At 38.7% G+C, this 24387-nt stretch overlaps 2 protein-coding genes and 1 long non-coding RNA gene across 4 annotated transcripts; 2 read left to right on the forward strand and 1 right to left on the reverse strand.

Moving 5' to 3' along the window:
• Positions 1 to 193: 193 nt before the first annotated feature.
• On the reverse strand, positions 194 to 19506 carry obst-H (obstructor-H). Of its 2 annotated transcripts, none has more exons than XM_089259825.1 (4): positions 19204 to 19506; positions 2824 to 3154; positions 658 to 1369; positions 194 to 592 (listed from the first exon to the last, which is right to left on the reverse strand). In XM_089259825.1, exons 3-4 carry the CDS (start codon positions 1219 to 1221, stop codon positions 389 to 391), a joined length of 768 nt encoding a protein of 255 aa, XP_089115951.1. In that variant the 5' UTR covers positions 1222 to 1369; positions 2824 to 3154; positions 19204 to 19506; the 3' UTR covers positions 194 to 388. The 2 variants fall into 2 exon arrangements, with proteins under 2 accessions (XP_089115951.1, XP_089115952.1); XM_089259826.1 differs by lacking the exon at positions 19204 to 19506 and adding an exon at positions 13266 to 14205.
• LOC149091390 (uncharacterized) lies at positions 4267 to 5609 on the forward strand. Its single transcript, XR_016196729.1, has 2 exons — positions 4267 to 4328; positions 5285 to 5609. It is a non-coding gene; the product is annotated as an uncharacterized LOC149091390 (long non-coding RNA).
• On the forward strand, positions 7997 to 23602 carry CrebA (Cyclic-AMP response element binding protein A). The gene is made up of 6 exons (XM_030387554.2): positions 7997 to 9089; positions 20251 to 20464; positions 21834 to 22411; positions 22479 to 22955; positions 23039 to 23182; positions 23250 to 23602. Exons 1-6 carry the CDS (start codon positions 9033 to 9035, stop codon positions 23442 to 23444), a joined length of 1665 nt encoding a protein of 554 aa, XP_030243414.2. The 5' UTR covers positions 7997 to 9032; the 3' UTR covers positions 23445 to 23602.
• Positions 23603 to 24387: the final 785 nt, after the last annotated feature.

The following is a 24387-nucleotide window of genomic DNA, read 5'->3' on the forward strand; positions in this document are numbered from 1 at the left end:
ACAGTTTAAGAGGCTAACAAGGGATTTTAAGTTTTTAGATTTCATTTCAGCTTTCACTTTAATAAGATTCATTAATTAATTAAGATTTTTGGCAAAGATATTTTCAGAATTAAAGTTAAGAGGAATTGAAGCTAATGTTAAATTAAATTTTGTTAAAGTTTTTCCAGCAAAGTTTTAAATAATAATAATCATGTTGAGTGAAACTTAAGGCTTTATTAAAGGTTCACCAAACTTAAGCTAGAAACTTTTACCTAAGTCTAATTACAGGGTATTCAACTTGTTCAGTCAAAAAAAAGTTTTGCCTCGCTGAACAGTGTAATTTTTTGGGTTTTTTTTTTCATTTAAGATAAAGTTCTCGGTAACAATGTTGCCCAAGATTCCTAGGGCCCTACGCACGCCTGGCATTGCCATAGCACTTGGCCACGTTCAACTGGACGCAGCTGCGCCGCTCAATGTCCCAGCCGTAGTAGAAGGGGCACTGCTGCAGCGTCAGGAAGCCCTTGATGCAGTAGTAGAAGTAGCTGCACTTGTCCGGATGCGGAAAGAAGTCCGTCATGTGCGGCAGGCACTTGTGGGTGGCGAACTGGTCCAGCTGCAATGGAGATGCGATTAGTCAGGCCACATAAAAAGGTAGAGCCAAAGCTCTCCGAGACTTACAGCACAGTGGGCGTTCTCGGGCAGATCGCACTGTCCCGTCTTGGCGTTGAAGTGCAGCTGGTTGGTGCACTGCATCTGCATGGCGTGGCCGTGGTAGCAGAGGTAGTAGTCCGTGCAGGAGTCGTTGTTGGGCATGAAGATCACCTGGCTGGGATCGTCGGTGATCGGGCAGCTCGGCTTGACGACGGGCGCCGCCTGCACCACATCCACCTGTGTGGGCGTCTCCATGGTGGGCGGCGTGGGATCTAGATCGACGGCCGGTGTTTCCGGCTCATCGGTCTCCTCCCCCTCCTCCGTGGAGGGCTCATCCACTTCGTCCAGAAAACACTTGACATTCTCCGCATCGTCACAGGTGCCCGACTCCGGATCAAAGTACTGCCCGTCCTCGCACTCACCCAAGATGGAATCGTCGCCATTGCAGTAGACATACGACTGACAGTTCTGCCAGCTGGCAACGAAGCTCTCCGCCTCCGAATCGGCGCACTCCTCAAAGACGTCGCCCCACACACAGCCCAGGCAGGTGAGGACCACGACGGCGATACTATATAGGCGCGTTCTATGCATTTCGTTTGATTGATCAATCGATCTCAAGTCTGTTACGCTAACTGAGCTCCGCTTGCAGCGATTGCCTCGATTTTATGGCCAAAACACACTTTGGCCCGAACATGCATTTCTTTTTAGCCTAATTGAATGCTGTGCTTATCAGCATGGCCTCAAAAAATCACAGAATCAGAAATCAGAAATCAGTTTGCATGATTCACTAACTATCTATATGACATTATGTCATCGATTGACATTACATCTGTTTTGCTGGGGAGCAGGCGGAAAGCGGGGAGGCGTGGCGATTGGTCCATGCAGACTCTTCGAGTCGAGACACTCTCCGTTGTTTACATAAGACCAAACTATGCTTCTTCTGCTTCTGCTGCTTCTTCTTCTTTTAATTAATATTCAATATATGCTCACCAAGTGTTTTCAGTCCTCTGCTTCTTCTTCTCTTTCGTCTTCGTCTTCGCTGGCCAAAGCCAAAAGCGTGAAAAGAAAGAAATCATTGACCTCAACACAGCGAAGCATTTTGGCCGTATTTTGCTTATGTCGGTAGCCCGAAGACCAAAACGTGCCCCAACTTGTATATATATATATGTATATAGTGGTATATAATATATATGATGAAATATATATAGTTATTTCGGTACAGGTGCCTCGAGGGCCTTTACGTTTCTTTGAGAGCTTTAAGCCCTTAAGATATTTATCAGTGGTTCGGTTTATGGTTTGCAGGAATTGTCCATTACAGCGGTTCAATGTGTCCAAGAGCTTATTTACTTTATACTTCTTTCATTTGATTAGGACCCATTATTTTGATATACAGATGTATGTATAAACACAAATGCGTGACTTGAACCGGTTCGGCTTACACTTTTGGCAAATACTCATTGTTAGCTGAGACACAGAGCTTAAGCGATTCGAATCTGATTTAAGTTTTGCTTAGATCCTGAGACATATATATACAATATATAAACATTTATAAGTCAAGGCTGTATCAAATCAGGTTGCTTATTGACTTAAATGTTCTAGAGCGAGCGCATTCAAGATTTTTCAAATACCTATACATATAAACATATACATACATACATACAAAAATAAACTTGATTTTGAGCTGTGAAACGCTTTTAGGTTCTTTTATTTTGTTTGGGGTAAACTTAAGCTCAAATTCATTCAATTATTTTCTGGTTTCACTTCACATTGATTCATAAATCGGTAGTGCTACGGGGAACCGTTTCAATGCGATTTCCTCTAGCTAAAGAGCATCTACGATTCGTTCAGTTTGCATCGAACTTTCTCGCTCTTGCCGCTGTTCGCTGTGATATAAATCACACAATTATGTGAATAGCTTTTTTTTGCACCATCATGGGAGCAGGCCAAATACCATTCGAGTGGATGGCATATTGTTTTCAATACCCTACCTAGTGAGTAAATGGGGTATATATAAGCGGTATGCTAATGAGTAAGTGGAGAGGTAGATTGAGATAGAGAGGTAGAGAGAGAGAGAGAGAGAGAGAGGGAGAGAGAGAGAGAGAGAGAGAGGGAGAGAAGAGAACTATATATATCTATCTATAGGTACATACATATAAGTATATGAGTGAATTAATATCAAGAACTCTTGTTTACCAGCTCTGATTGATCCATTTCGTAATCTTCAGCATCTCTAAATGAATTACGATCTGCCCAGATCTATAAACTTAGCTTAGTTTACAATCTATGGGTAAAATTGAAACCAAATTGATAGATATCGTTATGTTGCAGGGTATTGCCCAGTCGAGCGCATCCACTTGGTGCACTGCTGCTGCTTTTAGTTTTGATTTCATTCTAAATTTGCACAAAATCTAATTTATTGTCAAGCATTTGGCCAATACGATAAGACAAGAGCGTCTGCCTGCCAGGCGGTAGTGGATCGGTGGCTCTTGCTTCTCCGTTAGCTGACTTTATCACCTTTGTGCACCTGTAAGGCAAACAGAAATTAAAAAAAAATGAAGTCTAGAGAGAGCGAGAAAGAGGGGAGGGACGGGGTCAGACCTTTATATGTGTATTGCACGTGTAGTGATATTTGTTTAAACAAGTGCGAACGTAACCAATTTTGTTTCATAGATCAACGAAATGTACACATACATAAATACATAAATATGTTTACTTTTTATAAAATGCATTGACAGATCGGACAAAAGACACGATCGAGCCAACACAAAAGGCTGATCAATGCATGCGCTTTGTGGACTCAGTTGTAAAAGTCGACGAAGTCGAACTCGAAGTCGGCAAAACGTCTACGGAGATCTGTTTATATGTACACACACACACAGACAGACAGGTATAAGGTGTGCGTGTGTGTGTGTGTGTGTGCCATAGATGGATCGATCAGTGAACTGCATGTTTAATTTACAATACACATGTACATTTATTTACAAGCATGTGTTAATTTCATTGTACAGCTTGTACAAGACATTTATATTAAGACTGAAAACGATCGTGTGAGTGTATGTATTATATATCCATATATATATATATATATATCTTTCTATATATATATTACCTTAGCTGTTGACAATGACTATGAGTTTAGAGCAAGTCCTGAGGGAGCTGAATAAAAAAAAGTGTCATTGTGTTCATAATGAAGTCATGGCTTATTATATGGAATGTATTAACAAAAGATCGGGAAACAGAATGGATCGATAGACAAATAGACGAAGATTAAATGCTCTGCCAGGCTGGAGTAGATATAACAAATGCATCAAGATAAACAAAGAAATTGAAGACAATTTAGAGAACAGCAGAGCCACATTTATAACAAAATAACGTAGCTCACGAGTTGACGAAGATTAAATACCCTATTATCTAATACAAGCAAAAACAAACATACGAAATTCGCTAGAATTTCTTAAAGAAGAGATCGGTAAAAGTTGATCGGAATGTGAAATGGATGTAGATTGAATACACTGCTATCTAAATGATAGATAGGGTATATGTATAAATAGTAAATGCCAAATATGAATTAAGTAGAAGAGGCATAATTACCTATAAATAGCAGGCAATTATCGGGGAACGATTAGACTAAGATGGAATACCCTACAAGCCAATAAGATGTAAATATGGCAAACAATCATGGAATAATAGTAGAACATGTAAATATAAATATATAAAAATATTGGTAGCAAACGATCACGTAAAGCAAATCATAAACGTAAAGTTCTATAAGGGAAGATCGTAAATCTAGCAAATGATGATCAAATATACAAATACAGAAGAGAGTTATACATAAATGCATTTAGAATACAGTAAAAGAAGAAGAAGAAAAGGAGAGCTGATTACTATGATGAGTTTTATCTATAAATAAGGCCCGTACAACCTTATAGCCCGCATATTTTTCTTAGCTCAGGGTTGCTTGAAGGCTCTTTGAAAGCATGTCAGTTGGTCAACTGCAGAACAATATGTGTTTGGGTCAAGGAAAAGAACTCAAATAAGAGAGCATGTAGAAAGAGATGTAAAATGAGCAAACTAAAACTAAACATAGTACCCAAAGAGTGAGGTAAATAAAATGGGAATTTTTAGTTTAAGTTTTTTTGAATATGAGACCATGCTAATTTATTTCTTATATTAGTGCAAATTAAAAGGTATAGCTAAGGTACCCAGAAATACACAGTCATGAGATTAGGCTCTCTGCAGACAATAACAAAACTATGCCAAATTTATAAGGCCCAAATTTTGGTTATTAATTTTTGTTTTCTTTTGAATTTCGTTATTTCTTTTAAGTCTCCAAATCTTTATGAATCGTTATACTTAGTAGGCCAAAGCAATATCTTTTATTAGTATTTCAGTAGGTTTTTCCTTAGAGATCGTAAGTGTATCTAAAGGCAGATAAACATGCGTAGATGCCAACATATTTTTAGCTGCTTGACATATGTTTCTTGTTTTTATTCTTTTGTATCATCAAATATTACACAAAGAATAAAAAAAAAAAAACAAGAAAGAAAAATGAAAAAAGCTGCAGACACAGCTGCGTTTCAATGCAACTAATTATAGGCATTGGAACAACAAAAGGTATTGTTTAAATAATTTTCCATTTCAATTTCGATTTCAGTTCCAGAACTCGAAAAGAAGTCTCGAGCAATATGAAAACTTGATAGGTTTATCAGCCAAGTGGGCGCTGGCATTATCTTTGCGCCAGGTTGATCTATAGCTTCCTCAACAATTTTTGGCAAACTAATGAACAGACATTTGTCGCCCGCTGCGAATTGGTAATGAAGGCACTGCTCGTAAATCAGCTGTCCTGTGAACCTCTTTTGAGCCTCATTAGCTGTGGTTCACTTAGGAGATATGATAATTTCATATAATAAATATAATTATTGGCGAAGTCATATCAGCAGCGCACAAAACAATTAAAGAAAAGGCTATTTCTATAACAATTCTTATAGATCGACAAATTGTTTTTTTAACTATCATCAAGGAAGTCATTAAATTATCACATTTTTCTTCAATTTGGCATTTAAATCTAATCTAAATAAAAATTTTATTTATTTTAGTTTTGTTTTTATTTAATTTTGTTGCTGTTGAATAAGTGAAGTGCAGATTAAAATGTTGCTGCAGATAAGCGGCAGACCAACAGACACCGAAACCTAAATTGCAACAACAACAACAACAAATACTTTATATACATACGTAATGTATCTTGTTTTCCAGTGAAATCCAAAGGCAGTCACACACATATAATCTCAAACACTTATATACACACCCATATATCTACGGCTTTTTGTTGTGATTCACAAATCAAATAATATAAAATAATAATAAAGACTTGAGCGCTGCGCGAAATTATTTGTGCCAGCCAACGACTGTCTCTCTCGCACACACACACACACATACATACATACATTCACACGCACAGAGAGACACACGCCCTCTCTTTTTATGCATGCCTGCCTGTCTATACTATATAACTGTAAAATCCACTTGAAGCGCCAGCGCACGATCAGCAAATTTAGAAGAGAGCGCGCGCGCGAGCGCAAGAAGAGAGTACGATTGCTAGAGAAGAGCGTAATCAGCGAATGAGCGAACAAGCAAACGAAAAGGCGTGTGAAGAGCGCAAAAAATAATTTGATGTGTTTTTGGTTTTCGATTTGCTTTTTTAGGGGCGGTGTTGGGCCTCTCTGGCCGGGTTCGGGTTCGGTTCGGCCTGGCAGCTATGCGGGTTCAAATGCGGCCAGCATGACGAATTATTACAGACACACACACATTCACACGCATACATATTTGCAGCTATAAAATGAAATTATACAGACTCACGAATACAATGCACATTCTCAATGATTCGCGTTTGCATGTACTTAGCTCTGTGTGTGTGTGAGTATGTGTGTGTTTGTGTGTGTGTGTGTACATTAAATATTAAAAGATCTCTGGGCGGCTGGCGTCTTGCCCGAGCTATCAAAGCTCATTGATCTGGGCTAACGACGACGCTCGGTTTGTGCGCTGCGCAGCGTTGCTTTGCTCTGCTCTGCTCTGCGCCTGCCTAGGCACCAGGCATTATTTGAGACTTTCCCGCACTCGGGAGAGGGGGACTTTTTAATTTTTGTTATTTTCTCGTGCGATAATCACGAACAGGCGACCGGTTTTAGCCTGTAAGCCTGGCCAACAATTCGATATACATATGGGTTTTAGCTGTGTTCAAATACACAACAGAAATTTGTAGCCAAAGCTCTCAATATGTAAGTATATATGTACATACATACATACATTCATATGTGCATATGTACATACATATGTATGTACGTAAGTACGTATGTATATAAAAGTGTGTGTATTTGTGCATACAAATGTATGTATGTATCTGCCTCTCCATATGTATTACACAAGCATTTGTGAAAACGTCGTCGCCATCGTCATCATTGCTGTATCTGTGCCTGGCTTTAAACCGGATCTTTGGTTTGAAAGTACATTCACTTTATGCCACTGTTGCTGTCGTTGCTGCTGCCGCTGGCGTTGACGCTGACGTCGCTGCAGCCGGGCCCAGGCAAACAGCCTTCAAATGACAAAAGCTAGCCAACTCGCAATGGCTTGGCTTGGCTTGACTTGACTTGGCTAACTGGCTAGCTGACTGGCTTGGCCAGCTAGACGTCGGCTGCACATGCGCATAGTTCAAATAACTTGGTCAAGTTGACAAGATCAGCAGCAGCATTTGCAGTCGCAGGCGTCTCAGTCGGCGTCGCAGCAGCCACAACCACAGCGCAAAGTGTTGCCAAGCGGCAGCGACGAAGCCGGCCACAGCGGTAGAGAGCTGCAGAGTGCGCTAGAGCATGAGGGGGGAAAACCAAATCAAATACCCACAACAACAAAAAAGAGTCTATAATAAAAAAACAGGTTAACAAATGTTGCCGCAACAGCCAACAGCAGCAGCAGCAGCAGCAGCAGCAGCTCCAGTGGCAGCTAACGTCAACGTCGGAAGAAACTTGTTTTGTTTTTTCCTATAAGTCTTGCCTTGACGTCAAAGCCGGCTTACGACGACGACGACGATGATGACGGCGACGGCGACGAGAAACGCCTGCTTACATTCACTTTACAATAAGCAAAGAGCGTGAAAGTTAAACTAAGAGAGCGGCGCAGCAAGCAAGCGAGCAAGCCGGCAACCGGCATTGTCAACGGCAACAATGCGAGCGCGGTTGAGGGAGCTAGCGAATGTACGTTAAGTCATTCACATGCGCTCTTTTGCTTCACTGTGTGTGTGTGTGTCTGTGAGAGAGAGAGCGTATCTGCGACGACGACGTCGACGATGACTGCGGCTGCTGCTGGCAGTTCGTTCGCATTCACAAGAATTTCACCGACATTTAGTTTAGTACCGTTTTTGGCTGCAGTCGCACTACGGACAATATTCTAATTGTGCTAACCAATCATACATACAGATATACATACATATATACAAGTCTATGTGTATGTGTATATGCGCATTGTATATGTATGTAAATAGAAGCATATACAATTCAATTAAAATAGCGGCAACAGTTAATGATATTAACTACACATTTTAAATGTTATTATACATGGCCAACGCCAGCCATATGGAAAACGAAATCAAAATCAAAATCGAAATGCAAATGGAAATGGAAATGGAAATGTGCTGCTGTACCAAACACAAAAATTGAAATCATTAAATCTAAATACACACAACTACAACTAATCATTAATAACAATTTACTATGGAAATCTAGTGAAAATCGAATGTGTTTTGATTAAATGCTATACAATTTATAATTACAATAAATCTACAAAAATACAAATAAATAAAAGCCAACAAAAGAAAATCCCCTGCAAAACGCGTGCAACAAGTTAAATCCAGCTACAAATTGTAAACCAAGTTAGAACTACACTCATACACATACACAGACGCGTACACAAATACTCGCTCGCTCAATACACACGAACACACACACACACACACACACACGAGCACACATAGACTTTAACAATGTCAAGTGAAAACATTCTTTGGAAGCAACAGGTTTCGCCCTAATAAGTGTTATAAAGACGCGCGTCCAGAATTGCTGTCGACTTTAGCCAGAAATCTTTATATGTATAAACACAAACACACATACATACATATATACATGTATATAACATAGTTAATGAATTTATCAGTAATATACACCGATATACACACATGTACAGTGTTTAAATACAAAGCAGAAATTGAGGAAAATAGAAAATAAGAATTTGTGTGACTGCAACCAGTTGGAACGAAAGTCGAACAAAAAATATATATACATATAACATAAAAGAATAAAACCTGAAAAGTTCTTAGAGCGCGAAATAGAAAAGAGACGAAAGAGCAAAACCCCAATATGGATTCGTTTTACGATGGCGACCTCAAAGATATATGGGACTCCGATTTAGATCCGGTAAGCGAAATGCCCAAAGCTTTATCAGTTTCTTGTATGTTTCATAATCAGATACGATAAGCAAACGATCTTAAATAATAGTCAGATATACATACAAACATATGCACATGTATGTATGTATGTATGTATGTATATGCATACTTGAGTTGTTTACATAACTTTGAACTGTAGTCATAAAAATGTAAACCTCTTGACATTTGAAAATAGCATTATGTCGCCATGAAATTGCATTAACAAATCTTTTTTGAGTGAAAAAAGCTGAATTGTTTAATAATATGTTGCTAGAGCAGTTAGAGAAAATTATTAGGAATATCATATATGTACGTAATTGATCTCTAAATATACTAAATACCTCAAGTTTGAGCTGAAAACTGGATGCCAATTGATGAGAATCATATAAAGAGACAATTCGAGAAAATAATTAAAATTTTATTCTGCGTCATTCGCGCCTAATCAATTAGTGTAAGAATATACAGTTTGAGCAGCTCGAAACTGTGCTACCTATACTGAGAATCGCATAGAGAGCTCATTAACAATACGTCAGATTTGCTAATCTAATACCCAAAACCTATGCAACTAGAAACCGTGCTTACACAGGGGGGTAACGTTAAAATTGCGTCCAGTTTGATTTGCCCTTTCCAAATACAGAACGATCTTCGTGCCTGCATATTAAACAGTTTCTATTCTTGAGACTTGACGAAACACGCACACATACACACAGAGACAAAAACCCGTCTAATAAAACAACCTAATAAAACTGTCTGTCCTCTGTCTCTCCGCCCGTGTGTCTCTCTAAAGTGCTGAGTTCAGAGTCTTGGACAGTCACCTGGCTAAAGGCAAATCTAATCGAGCCCCACTATATCGGGCCCTAGCTATGATATACGACAGCGTACGCAACGCGCTGATCGATACACTATTATTATTTGAATTTGATTTCAAATGGGAACGTGCCAAAATTGAAACAACAAGAATGTCATGATATGATATGATATGCCATGAAATACTAGGCTAGGCAAGGCAGCGCTCCAAGGTTTCTCAAGATATCTCAGTCACTCTCTTGCCTTAGCATCAGAGCAAACAAATAATGCTTTAGTGATTTCCTATGTTCGAAAAGCAATAACAACAAATATCATTTACATGGGGAAGGGCGATAAGGGGCTAGGTACATAGGTAGCACTATTTCTGCTTTTACGAAAGTGTCTCTGATAATGATAATTGAAGTTTTCCAAGAAATTAAAAAACAAAATGTCTAAAGAAATTTATCATTTAGCGAGCGAGCAAAAATATCATTTCTTACCACTTGTAGTTCGAATATAATGAAATATATATGTGAATGTGTGCGTGCGCGAGTGTGTGTGTGTGTATTCTTCTGCTCTTCGTTGAGCCTCATTTGTGGAGGCCTGCTTATCGCTGCGGAAACAGTAATGAATACATGTCGCCGGCCGAGGAAGCGTACATTTATGAGTACTACGACTGACTACAAGACTCCAAACCTAAAAGAATCTATTACGGCATACATACACACACACACACGCAGAGAGAGAGAGAGCGAGTTTGTGCGGGAGGGCGGGAGCTGAGGCGCTGCAGTGATAAGACGAACTGCTGCTATCAGCTGCCCCAAATGCAAAGTAACTAATGACTTTTTTTCTGTTATTTCTTCTGCTTCTATTCAACTGCACTTTAAACTGACAAAAACGTCCGACCGTGAGTGTCATTAAAGCCGAGAGATAATGCAGCACAGTCCGAAATAGGCTCATGCTAAAAAAAAGCAAGTACAAGAGAACTGTGAAAGACTAGCAAATACCCTAAAGGTCATATTGAGCTAGCACGAATCGGAGAAAGTTTCCAAGAAAATATTCCCGATTAGAGCATCTACCTTGACAATCAGCTTCTATGGTTCAGCAGATCAGACATTTTAGATCGAAAAGATAGAGTCACGAACATAAACAATAGATAGATATACCTGTTGAATTCGCTTGAACACAGCCAATATACCCCATTGGCGATTCGCAACGTTTGCAGAGTAAAAAGACAATCTAAAACACAAACAAATTCCCGGGGAAAACGCGCGTGCAGTTTTTTCCCGCCGTAAGCAGAACGCCGTAGTAAAGACCCGGGGCGTGCGCCCTCGATTACGTCAGAGACTGCAATAGGCACACACGCACATGCAGATATGCATGTGTTTGTGTTTGTGTACTATGTCTAAGGCACAATAAATATTCATAATATATTGGCCCATACGGGACCCCCATTTGAACTTCACTTTTGGCATTATTTCTATAAAAATTTCTATAAAATTTAAATTATCATCGTCTCAAGTTGACGTTGAAATTTTTGTTGCTCGCCTTTTGGCCATGTCATATCAAAAATCTTATCACAGGCCCATTTTGTAACCGAAAAAAAAGCAGAAGGAGCTAAGTGTGAGATAAGGCCAGAAATAGTTTTGATTACGCGAATACAATAAATAAGAAAATGAGGGATATATATATGTGTATATATGTATATATGTATGTATGTTTGTATTTGTATAGTAAATAAAGCTGCATTGGGACTTTTCCGCATGTTAAGTGGCTAAAATAACAACAACAAAATAAGTCTAGATAATCCACTTGGTCGGAATTACTTGGCAATAAAAGTGAAAACAAGAAAAATTAACAATGAAATACCAGAAATTTGTTTATTTTTGTTTTTGTTTTTACTTTTAACACTTTATTGAGTTTCGCTCGACTAGGGTTCATCAGCGCAATCTGTCAAGAGACTGTGCGAAGGGGAAAAACCCCCTTTGGGGATTATCATTGCTGCCTGATTGAAGTGCTCGCTTATCAGAGCTGTCAGTAACTGATCGTATTCTAGTGTACAATACATACATATGCACACACACATAGAGATTGCTTCAAGTATTATTAATAATTGGAAATATTCTGAAAAATAATTAGCATTCTTAGTAATTACGAGAGTTGAACGTAAATAGAAACACTATTAGAAAATACTAAATGAATTCTAAGTGATTTTTAAAGATAAAACAAAAACTAGAAGCTTTATTTAAAAATATAGTAATTTATTTAAATAATATAATAGAAAAGATATATATTTAATAAATAAATACAAAATTAATTAAAATAAAAACTTAAAATTGAAAATAAAACAAAATTTGTTTACAAATACATACATATACATATGTAAAAATATGACTATGTGATTAAATTATTTCATAGTGGGCTCTATCTCTAAACCCAAACGGAACTCTTAAGAAAAATAGTTTTTAATTTAACTAAACAACTTTTTGGATATTGTTAGGCGAAAGTTGCTTCCTTTCAAAAACTTTGGAGCATATAATGCCCATGCCCATGCCCGTAATTCATTATAGTGGTCCACTGTTGCTTGCATTGTATTGTGAGTTGTATTGATAAGGACTTAGACATATTGCTGCTGGATGCTAAAACGAAATTCTATTTTAACATTTTGTTCAACGATAAGGTCGTACATGTGTTGCTTGGAAACAAAAACGTTACGCTAGACAGCATTCCAAATTAATCTTATATATGAATATACATACATGTATATGAAGCTGTGGATGTAGATGTAGATGCATACATACATTGTACTAGACTCTTTAGACATAGACGAACAGTGCTACAAAAGGGTTGTTCACTTCTTTGGAAAGTGGTACCATAGATCTAAATAACATATAATCTATAGCCTATATATCTTTATACAGAAATTTATTATTTTAGGGTAATTTATGCTAGAGTCTGCTGTTAAATAACGCTGACAAGATAAAGATTGTAAAGATTGTTTATCGAATGTTAATACTTAATACTTAAATAATTAAATAATTGAATAGCTCAAGATTTGTTATCCATTGTTCGTCTAGTGAGTCGCACTGATTGCCCGTCTGTTCCATAAAACGGTAAAACCATTAAGATATTTTCATTTATCGAGCGTTCACCTTGTGAATCACATTAACGGCTCTTCTCAATAAGAGGTCAATAGAAACTAACTGTAGATATTTAAATAAAGGTATTCTGATAGTGCTGCTATCTAGTGGCCGTTCTTGCTTATCGAAAATCCTGGCCATTTATCGATAATTCACTTCACTGAAACTATATAAGAGTATTGTAAAACCATTAAGAAACTATCGACTGTCAATGGTTCGTCTAACTTGGCCGAGCTTACATGCCTTTAAGGTCAGGTTTCAGCTCAATTAACAAATAAGAAATGAAAGAAATTCCGAGTTGCAGCCGAAATCAACAAAGAAGATGAAGAAACTAACTGAAGACGTTTCAGCATTCAATTAGCCAAGACCAGACTTGGTCTACAATTTCTTCCTCATTTTCTTAGCTTTTTTTTGGTCAGGTTTTGGTAACATGCAGAAATGAAAACTAAAGAAATACAGAAAAATTATTACCTTGGCTTGACGAAAGCTTACAGCCAAAAGAAAAAAAAAGGCAATCGCCTTCACAAAAGAATGCTGACCAAAAAAAAAAAAAAAGTAGTAGAAAGAAGAAGGCAAAAAGTTGAAGCACAGACGAAAACTGTGAAGTTTTTTTTTCCATAAACCGTTGAGCGGGGCAAAATTGGTAAGACCAAAAGTCAAGTCGAGAAGAAAATTGCAGCATTAACAAACAAGTTCAAGTTAATAAGTCAGCAAGTTTATTTAAACACAGAGCTTACCATTATTTATATACATACATAAATAAATAATTGTTGTGTGCGTGTGTGTGTGTGTGTTTTTTTGATACAACTTTCGCTGATATAAGCAAAAAGTTGGTAACAAATTTTTGCTAGCTCTATGAGCGTATATAATAATATTAACCATTTCATTTGACACCCTTAACGGAAACAGCAGCAACAGCAACAATAACAACAACAGCCAAGAAAGAACAGTTAACAAATGCATGCATATAACGAGGCATGTGTATGTGTATGTGTGTCTGCGCGCGTTTGAGGTTATGTTGAGTTTTCTAACGGCTTAGTGCAGCGCGCCGCTATTTTAAATGCATACGAGAACCCACAAAACTGAAAAACGTGCTTGGCAACAGTGGCTCAAGAGACGGTTTGTTCAGCATATTTGAATAACTAGTTCGAGCTGTGTATGTGCTCTGTGTGTGTGCACAATACTTTCAATATGGCATAAAATTCAACTTTATATATGTAAATATATATATATGTGTGTGTGTGCTTGTGCCTGTGTGTGCGTGTGTATTGCTTAACTTTGACATTTCCAATGAGCGTTGCAATCTGCAAAAACAGGTTAAAAAATCCAAAGCGAATGCCAAAAATAACAAAAGACATGCGATGATGGCAACACTGCAAATTTTGTGGCTTGCTTTGCGGCACATTTCTATGAAAAAAGTTCAAACATATGGCAAAAGCGCGCATAATTAAATTTGTATACACACATCAACACAAACACACAGGCACATATGTACATATATACATATGCTGGCACATGCACATTTATAGTATCATCGTATTACAGCTAGAAAGAGAGTGTGCACAGCAAGAGAGCGAGAGAGGACTCCCCCCACATCATTCATTGAGTCAACTTTTGCGTCCATTCATGCGAATTTTACACGCGCTGCGCAGTGCAGGATGCGCATTGCACAATTTACCGTTGTTGCTGTTGCTGCTGCTGCTGTGGCTGTTGTTGTTGCTGTTCGCTTTTTCTGCTCTCTTTTCGAGCGCCGAGTGCAAAGAGCACAAGGCGCTCTGCTCTTAAGTCCATATGCTTACGGTTTTCGTATGTGGGCGGCCGGCAGGCAGGCGACCAGCTGTTTAGTTTACTCTTGACGTCAATGTCAGAGCAGAGCAAGGAGTTGGCAGGCTCTGTGTGAATTATTCATAGATTGAATTTACAATACAAGCTGCTCGACATTGTGGAAGGAGCGGGTGTGCGGGGGCTGTGTGTTGGAGGTGGTGGCGGTCTGTCTGACTATGTCGTGGGCGGCACCATATTGTTTTGTCTCCAATGTGCGTTAATGAAGTGTTATACGATAAGTGTAACACAGCAAGCGATGGCAACAAGTTGTGCAACAGTTGACGCTTATTACAGGGTGAAAATGGCATGTAAGGCGATATGTAGGGCTCATTAGCTATGCCAGCCAGTTGGCGAGGACTCAGGGGAACAGTTAAATAAGAAAAGTAAATTGCTATCGAAATTATATAAGGAATATTATTAGCTGCAAATAGTTTGACACGAGGGTAGTGCGAGAGGTTATATATTTGAAAAGTAATATAGATAATTAATTTAATTACTTAATACAAATATGCATTTATTTATATAACAAAAATCATAGAAAGTACGAACAGAAGTCGAAAATGTTACTATTTATGGAATCACTATGTTATGCCCTTTGCAATTAGTAATTAGTTTCTGGAATTGAGCTTATCGCAACAATTTACCGCTTTCCCACAACATCAAGCCAATCGGCAATGCTTATTGCAGTGAGTCACTCAGCAATATTGATGATCCTAAGTGAGTCACCCTGTGTGTTTGCTAACAAAAAGCTCACTTGATCAATTGGTTTTTTGGCGTTGATCTACATAAATTTGCTTCCGTTTTATCGGCTATCGATTTTTGAATTATTTATTTATTGCTATTTCGCCTCTGCGTATTTTCTGTTTAGTGAATGGCGTCAAAGTCAACCGCTTTAGCTACTTGTATAGAGTATAGAGCAACCGCAATGCCATTAGGAGGACCCCACCGAATTGGTGGTGGCCATGGCTACTGGCTGGAGTCTTCACGCGTGGGTTGTGCGCCAATTCGCAACTTTCACAACATTTCCGTTTTGCGAATATTTTTGTTGTCGGAATTGTGGGGGAATTGGTTAACTGGCGGGTGGCTTTTACGTCAGGGGCGCCTCGCTGCTTGCGTACATTTCTCTTTACAAACAGACGCACACACACACACACATACACACACCTATATGTATGTGTTTGCCATTTGATAAGGTTAAGCCCGCATAGGACGCACGCCCACGCCATATCGCAGTGATTGTTGTTGTTGTTCTTGTATTTACTATTAATATAACAATTTGGTTATATTTATAATTGGAATACAGTAAAAAAAAAAACCGTCACTTATGTATGTGACTGATAATAGTGGCCAATTCGGCGCCCATAGGGGTTGCCCATGCGGCGTCCACTGTCCTAGGGAAGGTCAGCTGCCTTGCCGATAAAAATCGTGCATATAATATTTATCGATCATTATGTAAGCATAAACAAATTAATGGCAACGATCATTTGGCGCTAGTTAATTAACATAGCCAAAAATAAACCATGCAAAAATACGATAAAAAAAAAACTAATAAATAAATTTCCAAATTTATTTTTTGCAACATTAATTTCCAACAATAGCATTTGAAAGGCAATCAACCAGCTTTGGGTTGCCAGGGTTGCCTTTTAGCATTCTTCTACTGTTTCGTCCACTTTCTTTTTGGGCCACTTTACATTTACCAATTACCATTTACCACGCTCTTTTCGACTGCCAGCGAATCAGGCAAAAGTCGAAACCAAAGCGCAAGCCAAAGCGTAGCAATTTTTCAAGTTAAAAAGCATTTTTGAATTGTGGGAGCACCTTTCACTTTACGCCGATGATCAACATCATGATCATGTTGATGAAGAAGAAGAGGAAGAAGAAGAAGTAGCAAGCAGCAAGCAGCAGTAGTAGTAGCAACAAAAAGACGGTGAGACAGACAAGCATTAAAATTGAAAAGAAATAAAGAGCAGCTAAAAATGCTGTGCACAACACACAAAGCAAACCGATACATACATACATACATATGTCAGTTGAGTATGTGTGTGCCTACAAACATAAGTACACATGTACACAGACAGGCATACACTCACACAAGTGCATTTTTATAAATGTGAAAGGTTTTCGCTTGCTGCAACATTATTTAATCAATCCAATTTGTGGAGCAAGCGAAAAAAGCAAAATCAAAATATATATACATACATACATACATACATATAGACAATACGAAATCAAAAAGAAGAAAGACAGAAAAAAAACTATAACCAGTTTAATTATTTTATGAAATTGTATTTTGTTTCTTTGTTTATTTTTTTTATATTTCTTTTTATCATTTACACCCTTCTTGCTTTGCCTAAAACTACGAAAACAAAAAAATCAGAAAAATAAATTTAAATAAAATTGTATAATGGATCGAATGCGATATGCTAATGTCGACCAGATAAGTATGTATTTACATACATACATTCACATTTCAATACATATGTATGTATGTATATTGTAAATCCAAAAACCCTACGGCGGCTCATTTAGAGTTTTGTATTTGAATAGATTTGGAAACGTTGAAAATGTGGAAAACGTTCTCATTAAACGCATACGTCGCGTTGCACGCGTGTGCAACAGGTGCTCATTTGCATCGATAGTGGTTTGCCAGCGATAGCCAAGCGTACAATCGATATGTGTATGTATCTGTGTGATGATCATTAGATGCTTAAGCTATTGCTTAAGCGCTTTTTGCGGCTTAAGTGTCCGCTGAACACTCGAGGGCAGGTAGCACTTGACTTCACCTTTCATCGAACCTGAAGACAGCTAGAGAGACAAAGAAAAGATCACCTGAAACCTGCAGCAAACGAACTGCTCACCGATGCTCCACATCTTTGATTTGTTCGTAACTTGGCCCCCAGCGCCGCTCTGCTACGATCTACAGCATCAACAACAGCAACAGCTGAGAGGCAGGGGGCATCGTGAAATGCCTGTGAGCATTTATTTTTTGCTGTCTCTTGGCTTTCTTTCATCATCGAGCTCCCCACAATATCTCTTTTGTATATGTGCCTCTGTCTGTGTGTGTTTATGTTGCCCGTTTTGGTAACATTTTTCAAGAATTGCTAATTCTCAACAATTCCAAGGTTCGTTGAACTTATCATAAACACACACAACACACACACATACATATATACGCTAAAGGCACGCACAGCACACACACACACACACTAACACAGTTGTACAATTTATTTACGCTTCTCTGCTGCCGCTGCTACTTTGTGATTCTTGGCCGCTGCAGAGAGTCGGCTAAAATATGGAGAAAGCACTTGTGCAGGGATATACAAACAGACTTATATATGTATGTACCTACATGCAAACGAGGGTGGATCTTAAAATGTGGCTTGCGAAAACATTCCGCTGCTTTTCGTCTCTATGCCAGTGCGTCTCTCTATATTGGAATGCAATTATGTAGTTCAAGTCGAGAGTCATCGTCATTACATTGAGTTATCGATGCAGGTCTCATCACGAGCCGCATTTACGCATTTACGATCACCAAATGTCATCGTAGTTGCACGTCACGTTCGCTAGTGTCGTTAATGTACGAATACTTTTAAAGCCACCCTCGCGCATACCAGTGAATGCCTTTACATGCATAAGTATGTAAGTACGTATGTACATATGTATGTATGTATGTGTGTATATACGTACATATGGCATATACAATGCACGCGTGCAAACGGTAATCAATGTTTAAGTTTATATGCCGAGTACGAATAAGTGGTAAGCTTGAAAGAAGACCCACACAGATAGACATACAGACAGCGCACAGAGAAAGAGTAAGAGACGAGTAGGAGAGCGAGAGAGAGACTCATACCTGTGGCGGCACGCAAGCCGGCTGACACACCGACACACGCACACAGTCGCACGCATACACACACACTTATGCATGTATGGCAGTGCCCGCGACGACGACGTTCCCTTTTCTTATGGCCAAAACTGGATTTCCCATTTGAGTGTGGCTTAGAATGTGAGCATTTTTTGTCGAGGCAAAAAATATATATTTTACATACTAATGGGCTTTTAAAGCCAGGCGTAATTACATGCACTTTTTATCATGCTACAAAAACACATACATACATACGAATGTATGTATGGTTACAAAAACAATTTACACACACATACACTTACTCTCATGCAGAAAGTGTCGCATTTATATGGGTCAACAATTTATGGCCGTAGATTTGTTTACAGCAATTAAGTAAATTCAAAATGTCTTGCTTTTATTCTACATATACACACACATACACATGCATATTTATACAAATGTGTCTCTAAGAGCGCTTATTTTGTCAAAAACTGGCACATTGAGATTACATCATCGCGGCCAATTTCGCATTCTGGATATTTATATATTTTGGGAGTAGAAGAAGAAGCAAACTTGTTCCTGGCCAGCGGCAAACAACAAACAAACACTTGTTGCAAATCGCACTTGATGATGAGCATCCAGCTCTCGACATGCACATGGCTGTTATTCAAGGTTGTTTGGTTTTTTTTGCGACTAATCGCACTCACGGCACCACAAAATGCGATCCATTTAAATTTAATTTATTAATCTGTTACACATTTTTTTTTGTATTTTACTTTTTCAATTAGCTCTTTGCAAGTGTCGCAAAATTGGCGATGAGCGGCGAGCAAAAATTTCATTGTTATCGATGGTTTTGTCCAAAGGACATGCAAAAGACAGAGAGAGAGAGAGAGATAACAACGAAAAACTTATCGAAATGTCTGACAGAAAGCCGCACTTTTTGAGTTGATTGCCAACGTTGACATCGATTTCAAAGAATAACGAAACAAAATTTCAATGCCCTGTCCACTTTAGTTATTATGAATTGATAAAGTTTAAATTACTTTTATTTTGATTTTGTTTGAATCTATGAGAATTTCAAGGGTACGATAGTGCCGCTGTCGCCTTTGATAAGATTGACAAACAAAAATACAAATACAGACTTCGTAGACGTATGCAAGGCTGTCCATCTTTATATATTTATGTGCATACGTGTGTATGTATACATTTTAAAAAATATTGTACTTATTATTATTGTACTGAGCTATCTGCATGGGTCGTATATCTGTATCGCTGCGTTTTTGGTTTTACGTGTGCCAGCATTTCGTGCGATTCGCTTTTTAAATTATTTTCAGAGTATTTGTTGTTGTATTCTTGTTTGCACAAATAAATGTATTAATATATATTTGTCTATATGTATGTATGTATAAATTTCCACTTTTGTTCCTAAGTTATATAAGCGTGCGCGCTATCGCCGTGCAACACGACTGCGACTCCCCATGCCGTGTTTTTCATTCATTTACTAATTACCTTTGCTATTGTTTTTTTCTGTTGCTCTTGCTGCGCTTTTTTTACAGACGGAATCCTTGAAAATTAGCAGTGATCATGATATGCACGATTGGTTTTACGATCGTGATGTCAAGGATCCAGCTGTCATACTGCACGACAAGCTCATCTCCGATGCGCTGCTCAATGGCACGGGACCAATCAAAACGGAGCATTCCTACAGTCTCAACAGCGATGGTGACTCCCTGCCCGATTCACCAAAAAGCCTGCAGGCCAAAATCGATGGTATGTATTTGTTATCGATATCGCATTAATGTTAAAAAATAAAATAAATAAAAAATAGTAATAAAGCAATTGATGCTATCGATTATTTGGGATAACGGTTGAGTTAACGTTTTCTTGAGCTTTTCACGCTTTGGCTGTGTGCCTCTAGAGCCAAGACAAATACAGTTGCCAGTTGGTGGCTCCATTGTGAATTTAGGCCATGTACATAGTGAACGACAAAACATGACAACAACAAAAACACAGTTGAACAGCTTCTGTGTTTTATTTTACCTTTTTTAACTGTAGCGGTAGCATTTAGCAATTTAACGCAGTACTCGTGCATGAAGTTTTGTACTTTGACGCGATATCAGTTATTGTTGTTGGTAATATTCCCGTATATATGTTTTGTATGTAGGTATATGGGCGCAGGGTATATTTAATTGCTGTTGGCCTGTTTTTTTTTTCTTTTTGCTCTTAATTTTTATTATTTGTAATTTTATGGAAACTGTACAACAACTGTGTAAATAAAATTAAAATTTATTAAAAAGAAGAGAAAAACGTAACTGAAAAAACAATGGAACATTCATAGCTAGTATTAAATGCAAACACAAGTGGCATGCCACAAGCACCTGCTGACGCGCGCGTATGCCTTCAGCTCGTTGATCCAAGTAGATCCAATGTTTGGATCTGTTTGCATAGTTACAGAGAACAATATCAAATAATTGTATAATATTTGCCAACTAGGCCAAGCCATAGCAAAAGGTGAAATTCAACAAATTTAGGTTGCTCAGCAAAATATTTGTTCAGATATTATTTGATTTAACTTATGTTTAAAATACAAACGTAATAGAATTTATTGTCTTTTGTCTTAATGAAAACGCAATGTAGTCTTCTACTTGTGGCATTTTTACTTTCTAGCTATATTCATGTATTTTATTAGATACCGATAGTCAGATATCATAGATAGAGATTTTATCATTAGTTTATAATTATTTGTATATCCATGAAGTGCTTTATATAATAAATACAATTTAATATACAAAATTTTACATCTGATATCAAATTTGTTTCCTTAGGAACAGTCAAAACTAAATGAACTTTTTAATTGTTCTGCTGTTTCCAATGCAATTTCGAAAGTTTTCACTATTCGCTTCTTCATAGATACAAACATGATTGCTATAACAGAAAGTTCTGTTAGTCATGCCTCATGGAAATATGTTTTCAGACAGAGTCTGATGCATTCACAATTTACCATTGTGACAAATGGCAAATGTTATTTTAGAGAAAAATATGGTTCTTATTCCCCAGTTGCCACAGTTCCCTTGATTGTGGCAGAGCTTTGATTCGTGTGGAAAATTGTTAAATTTTTCTACTGCTCACTCCTTTGCAGATATGGATGACGAGTGCTACTCTGGCAACGGTCGCATCACCATCGATCCCAAATGCCTAACACTACACCCGCCCGCAAGAAACAGTCGCAGCAGCGCCATGCTGAGCAGCACGAGTGGAACCATCGCCAGTGCGAGTTCCGCGTTGAGCACAGCCATCACAGAGTTGGCGGCGGCGAGCACAGCGCGAGCCACTGAGCTGAACCACCAGCAGCAACAGCAGCAGCAGCTACACCAGCACCACCAGCAACAGCAGCACCAGCATCAGCACGGCCAGAGCAGCAGCAGCGGCAGCGGCAGCAATGGAATGCACGTGACGCTGGAGCACTTTCAACTACCTCAACACTTGGCGGATATGTACGATGACAACGATTGCAGCTCGTCGGTGTCCTCGGCCAGAGAGGGCAGCATATCGCCGGACATCTGCTCGGATATTGAAATCGACGAGGCGATCATCAAGGATGAGCCCATGTCACCCGACTCCAGCTGCCCCGCCAGTCCAAACTCACAGAACAGCAGTGCCCAGCAGCTCAGCATCAACCTGGCCAACTTACAAACAGAATTGCTCTTCGACCAAAAGGTGAGACAGATTACCAAAAAAGTCCCAAGCCGAACTAAAATTAATCCCTCTTTTCCTGTGCTTTCAGCATGGTGGCCTTCTGTTGGCCGCCAGCAGCCAGAGCCTTATCAAATCCCAGCAGCAACAGCAACAGCAGCAGCAGCTCTTGCTCGGCCAGAGCAGCCAGAGTCTGATGCTGCCCAAGATCGCCATCAAGAGCGAAAAGCAGAGCAATGCCAGCAGCAGCAGCAGCAACAGCAACAGCAACAGCAGCAGCAGCAGCAGCTCGGGAAAGTCACACGCCTATGGCATACCCCTTACGCCGCCCTCGTCGCTGCCCAGCGATGACTCCGAGGGCAATTTGTCGCCAGAGCATTTGTTTGCTCCACTGTCGCCAAATGCCTCGACGGCTATCACCAGCGAAGTGGCACAGACTTCAAGTGCGCGACGAACGTCGGCGGCTATGACACGGGCGGCGAGCAACAGCAGCAATGGAGGCGCCACCAGCAATGCCACGCCATCGACGAGGCAGCCCATACACACGCCTCTCATCAGCTCACAGCCAGTAAGATAATTCGATGAACTTTGCCACAATTGGATACTTATACAACCCTCTCTTCTCTCTCTCTCTCTCTCTCTCGTCCACAGAAAGGCTCTACAGGCACCCTGTTGCTGACGGAGGAGGAGAAGCGCACGCTGCTGGCAGAGGGCTATCCCATACCACAGAAGCTGCCGCTAACCAAAGCCGAAGAGAAATCACTAAAGAAAATACGACGCAAAATTAAAAATAAGGTGGGGACTTCACTAAAACCCAATATACCCTATAGGTCAATAGTAAAATATCTTGCAACTCTTTTAGATCTCTGCTCAGGAAAGTCGTCGCAAGAAGAAGGAGTATATGGATCAGTTGGAACGGCGTGTGGAAATTCTGGTTACTGAGAATCACGATTACAAGAAGCGCCTCGAGTCACTGGAGGAGACCAATGCCAATCTACTTAGTCAGCTGCACAAACTGCAGGCCCTAGTTAGCAAGCACAATGTGAAAAAGTCCTAAGCTTGGATCGCAATGCGGTTCAAGTTTCGCCTGCCTGCCCGAGAGATATTTTATTTAACTTTAATGTTTATTTCGATTCATTTTTGTTTTCGTTTTCGTTTTTTAATAAGAATTTATCAGTTTATTGGCTTTTTCGGTTAGCACAAAGCAAAAGCAAACGCAAAAAAAAACATTCCCCAATTTTAAAGAAAATTCAAATCCCAACCTCAGCAACTCTTAGGAGTTATCAGTCCATAATGCCCATAACTGAGAAACATATATATATGTATATCGATAATTATCGATGTTTAGATACTTATAGTTTGTATTCTATATTATTATGATTAGTCATGCATTCCTGTTATATAAACTAATATTTGATAAATAGAACGTAGGCAAGACAAGCTCAAACATGTAGACTAGCCTCTAAATAGAAGCTACATAAAAACTAAAAGAAAAACTATTACACACACACACACACAACCAAAAAGAAAATCGCATATGGCATGAGCTCTAAAGAAACATTTGATTCGATTCGATTGGATTGAAGAGCGAGCGACACATGTATATTATGTTTTAATAATGAATGCTTGAATGGTACGAGCTACTTTCAAAGCTGTTTCCCAAGAAACAATACTAATGAAAATTGAGGAAGTAATAGTAAAACAGTTTTCGAATTTCATTTTGCAAGACTTTTGTTCCTTTATAAGATATTTCTCAAAAAAAAAAAAAAATTCTAAGCTAAAGCAAAATGTTTTTTTAGAAAATATGTTCGAACGACAAACAATTCCATATATGAATTATAATTTTATGTAGTACATTTATATATGTATAACTATCTATATACATACTTTAATATATTTGTAGTGAATATTTAACGGACTATGTCTTTATGCAGCATTTAAGAATACGTTTTTTTCGCTTACCAAATTGAAAAAATGCTTTCGATATTTCCGAGCCAATT

Source organism: Drosophila navojoa, chromosome 4, assembly GCF_054131105.1.
Source record: "Drosophila navojoa isolate 15081-1374.11 chromosome 4, UAZ_NAV_1.0, whole genome shotgun sequence".
Classification (NCBI taxonomy): domain Eukaryota; kingdom Metazoa; phylum Arthropoda; class Insecta; order Diptera; family Drosophilidae; genus Drosophila; species Drosophila navojoa.

Coding starts and splice junctions, on each gene's coding strand:
- obst-H (XM_089259825.1), bottom strand. CDS start 1,221: ATGCATAGAACGCGCCTATATAGTATCGCCGTCGTGGTCCTCACCTGC. Junction 593..657: donor CCGAGAACGCCCACTGTGCT/GTAAGTCTCGGA, acceptor TCTCCATTGCAG/CTGGACCAGTTCGCCACCCA.
- CrebA (XM_030387554.2), top strand. CDS start 9,033: ATGGATTCGTTTTACGATGGCGACCTCAAAGATATATGGGACTCCGAT. Junction 20,465..21,833: donor CCTGCAGGCCAAAATCGATG/GTATGTATTTGT, acceptor ACTCCTTTGCAG/ATATGGATGACGAGTGCTAC. Junction 22,956..23,038: donor CTCTCATCAGCTCACAGCCA/GTAAGATAATTC, acceptor TCTCGTCCACAG/AAAGGCTCTACAGGCACCCT.